The sequence below is a fragment of the Coregonus lavaretus genome (genome assembly GCF_964263955.1).
Source record: "Coregonus lavaretus genome assembly, chromosome: 16".
In the NCBI taxonomy this organism is placed as follows: domain Eukaryota; kingdom Metazoa; phylum Chordata; class Actinopteri; order Salmoniformes; family Salmonidae; genus Coregonus; species Coregonus lavaretus.
Window position 1 is genome coordinate 14,856,540 of NC_140003.1, and position 4,073 is coordinate 14,860,612.

The 4,073-nt window shown below is 40.1% G+C and overlaps 1 protein-coding gene across 1 annotated transcript; it reads left to right on the forward strand.

Annotated features, from left to right (window-relative positions):
• Window positions 1–533: 533 nt before the first annotated feature.
• LOC311143690 (glucose-6-phosphatase 2-like) lies at window positions 534–3,037 on the forward strand (the record flags this gene model as incomplete). The annotated part of the gene is made up of 5 exons (XM_084179562.1): window positions 534–826; window positions 1,358–1,467; window positions 1,657–1,768; window positions 1,877–1,998; window positions 2,097–3,037. The coding sequence occupies 5 exons, from the start codon at window positions 534–536 to the stop codon at window positions 2,606–2,608; spliced, it is 1,149 nt and encodes a 382-aa protein (XP_084035688.1). The 3' UTR covers window positions 2,609–3,037.
• Window positions 3,038–4,073: the final 1,036 nt, after the last annotated feature.

Below are 4,073 nucleotides of genomic sequence, written 5' to 3' on the forward strand. Positions count from 1 at the left end.
CAGAGGTGGATAGAATGGCTAATATTTAACCAATAAAAGTAATGGCCTGTGGAAAATCTAATGTCCACACTATCATCCTGTAAACAACTTTGTGTAACATGCCTTAAAATGCTGATTTCACATTATACCAACACAATCAAACAATGTCAACCCATACACTTGTTGCCATAGCTGTTGAATGATTTATGATGGCACATTTACATATAAAGAAGACAGCTCTCATTCTCTCTCGCTCTCGCTCTCCCTCTCGCTCTCGCTCTCCCTCTCCCTCTCCCTCTCCCTCTCTCTCTCCCCCCCTCTCTCTCTCTCTCTCTCTCTCTCTCTCTCTCTCTCTCTCTCTCTCTCTCTCTCTCTCTCTCTCTCTCTCTCTCTCTCTCTCTCTCTCTCTCTCTCTCTCTCTCTCTCTCTCTCTCTCTCTCTCTCTCTCTCTCTCTCTCTCTCTCTCTCTCTCTCTCTCTCTCTCTCTCTCTCTCTCTCTCTCTCTCTCTCTCTCTCTCTCTCTCTCTCTCTCTCTATTAAAAAGGGAGAGACTGATGTCCTTGGTGCAGCGTTGTAGTTGTGGCCGAGGGAGTAGCTGTCCCAGTCGTGCCAGACAGACTGAACCCCAGATGGACCTCATCCACAGCAGTGGGGTGCTGGTGATCCAGCACCTCCAGAGCAACTACAAGGACTACCATGACATCCTTGACTTCATGTCCTCTGTGGGCGACCCTCGTAACATATTTTCTCTCTATTTCCCTCTGTGGTTTCAGCTTAGCCAAATTGTTGGCACCAAGATGATATGGGTGGCAGTTATCGGAGACTGGTTCAACCTAATTTTCAAATGGTAAGACACCATCTGCTCACTGTGTTAAAAAAATAATATTTACACTTGTGCTGCCATAACTAGTAAAGGCAGGGAGAGATAGTGAGTGAAAATTATGTAACATTATGCTTTTTGCTGTTTAGGGGATCGGTACGACATTGCATACATATTTTGACAGATATAGTTTGTTTGGCATAGTATTCGGAATTTGAATGTCATTGAAACACATCTTGTTATATAAATGTTATTATAAACTGGTTGGTTCGAGCCCTGAATGCTGATTGGCTGACAGCCGTGGTATATCAGACCGTATACCACGGGTATGACAAAACATTTATTTTTACTGCTCTAATTACATTGGTAACCAGTTTATAATAGCAATAAGGCACCCCGGGGGTGTGTGGTATATGGCCAATATACCACAGCTAAGGGCTGTATCCAGGCACTCCGCGTTGCGTTGTGTGTAAGAACAGCCCTTAGCCGTGGTATATTGGCCATATACCACACCCCCTCATGCATTATTGCTGAAGTCTGACTCTCTCTTGTTTTTAGGATTCTGTTTGGTCAACGGCCATACTGGTGGGTGCACGAAACTCTCTTTTACCAGAATAATTCACTCCCCCAGCTTGAGCAGTTCCACATTACCTGTGAAACAGGACCAGGTCAGTGTCATTTCCTGTCTGACAATCATTATGATCATAAATTCTGGAGATTGAAGGATTATTCCATGTAATTTATTGCAAAATGGCAAAACTGTCTGATGTATTGTTGTGTGAACTGAAATATATCTTTGTGAAGATCTGATTGTGCATCATGCTTGTATAATAGATAAACACTGTTAATTTGTATAGGCAGTCCATCCGGTCATGCCATGGGCTCTTCGTGTGTCTGGTATGTAATGATCACATCAGCACTCAACTTTACCAGACGCCTTTGTGACAGCTCAACTCAGGGGTGCCAGAGGTAGGCACATCCATGAGCATGCTATTACTATATTGCTTTGTGAAAGAACGTTTGTGCCTGTATAACGTGTGCCTCTATTAGGGCCTAAATTATCCTCAATCTTCTCAGGTTTGGGCTTGTGTGGTCCTTTTTGTGGACAGCATTTTGGATCATTCAGATTAGTGTTGGCATCTCTAGGATCTTCATCGCCACACACTTCCCTCACCAGGTTATCCTTGGTGTTCTAGCTGGTAAGACTTCTATTATGACCAATTAATGTTTACATGGTGTGTGTTATCACTTGGTAGACATTTTCACTACAGTATATACATTTTTTAATTCTCAACAGGTATACTAGTTGCTGAAGCATTTGAGCATGTTCCCTCGATCCACACAGCCAGTTTAAAAGTCTACCTTCAAACTAGCTTCTTTCTGTTCTCCTTTGCCGTCAGCCTTTACTTCCTCCTTAAAATGATAGACATTGACCTATTGTGGTCGATACCTAAAGCAAAGAAGTGGTGTGCCAATCCAGACTGGATCCACCTGGACACTACACCTTTTGCTGGTTTAGTGAGGAACCTGGGAGCATTGTTTGGACTTGGCCTGGCCATTAATTCTCAGATGTTCATCCAGAGCTGCAAGGGGAAGAACGGATACAAGACTAGGTTTAAACTCATGTGTGTAGCAGCCAATCTGACCTCTCTGCAGCTGTACGATTTCATCAAAATTCCCACTCACACAGAGATCCTGTTCTACACACTCTCATTCTGTAAGAGTGCTGCAGTCCCCCTCAGTGTGGTGGCACTCATCCCCTACTGTGTTCACTTGTTGATAGGAGACAAGGAGAGGAAATTAGACTAAATGTTTGTACTTGATCACTTGTCGCAATGATGAATTGCATTATAATGAACATAGATTGCCTGACTCATATGACAATTTGTTTATGTTGTAGTGTAGATGCATTTTGCTAAGCTATTTAGCTGTGGATTATCGTTTTTGCAATGTTAAATTGTATGTTACATGTACAGTGTGAAACAAGAGTGAGCTGGTGTTTTTAAGACAAAGAAATTAAAGTAAATTGTAAATAAAGTGGATTTTTATCAATTTAGTTTACTGTAAATATTCTCATTCTACTGTGATTCTACTGTAGATTAATGTTTTTCCTTGAGAAAGAGTTACTATTAAAAACGTGATTTTCCTGTGTTTTATATATATATTTCCATACTATGAGATTGGAATAATACTGTGAAATTGTGAAAATGATGATGCCATTTTAGTGTAAGAGCTGTTTTAAAAGATGACCTGAAATGTCTGCCTGTTTTGGTGGTTATTGCTGTGTGATTAACCGAAATGTCGGCTATTTTTCGTTTTTTAAACAACTAATTGACTGAAGTCAATTCAATTATTTGAATTACATTTCTTATGTTTTTCTCTCTGTGAGCTCAATGCACACATCACACCGTTTCTCTACAGATAAATCAGAGCCAGGCTGAACTGTGTGATGTAGTAGTGATTTGTAGTTTTCAACAGGCCAATATTCGACCTAGTTTAGCGCATAAAGTGGTATTTAACTACCATGACCATAATCCATTGCGCAGCTACTTGTCCAGTCTGTGTTTATTTTACGACTGCAATGGAAGAGAGAAGAAGGTGAGATCGTGAGGTGATATACGGAGCAGCTGTTGCGTTGTGAGGTATCTCTACACTTGTTGATATTCAGCAGTCATAAAAGTATGCCTTATTTAATTTGAAGAACTACAAAATAGTGATTTTGTCAGACAGCATAGGCAGCAGCTCTATAGAGATGGGATGATGACTTGGAATGAAATAATAAACTCATCAAATAAAACAAATGTAATATACACAACAACTGAAATCGCATCATGGGACTTTTATAAAAAATTAAGAAAGCTGTGTTGTTACAGCATTCTGCCCACATAATGCATAGTGCATTTAATGTCAAAAAAATAATCTAAACCGAAATCTAAAACCGTGATTATTTTTTAATAATGGAGCTGAAACAACCTCAAAAAGCACTCAATCGCTCAGCATTAGGTGGGGTGGAGTTTTGGCCAGCCTGGTGACATCACCAGGCGTTAAATTAGTTAATAGACTAATAAGAAAGAGAGTTCCAAATCTCTCTACCAATAATCTTCAGTTCTTCCCACTCAGACCACTCCCAGACAGTCCTAGCAAAATTCTTGCTTGAGAAATTCCTCTTTGCTAAATTTTTGTTTATTTTTGACAATTTTAATTGAAAACAAACACAGTAAGGTACTTAATTGTTACCCAGAAATGATTTGATGTTGAGATAAAAACAGCTGCA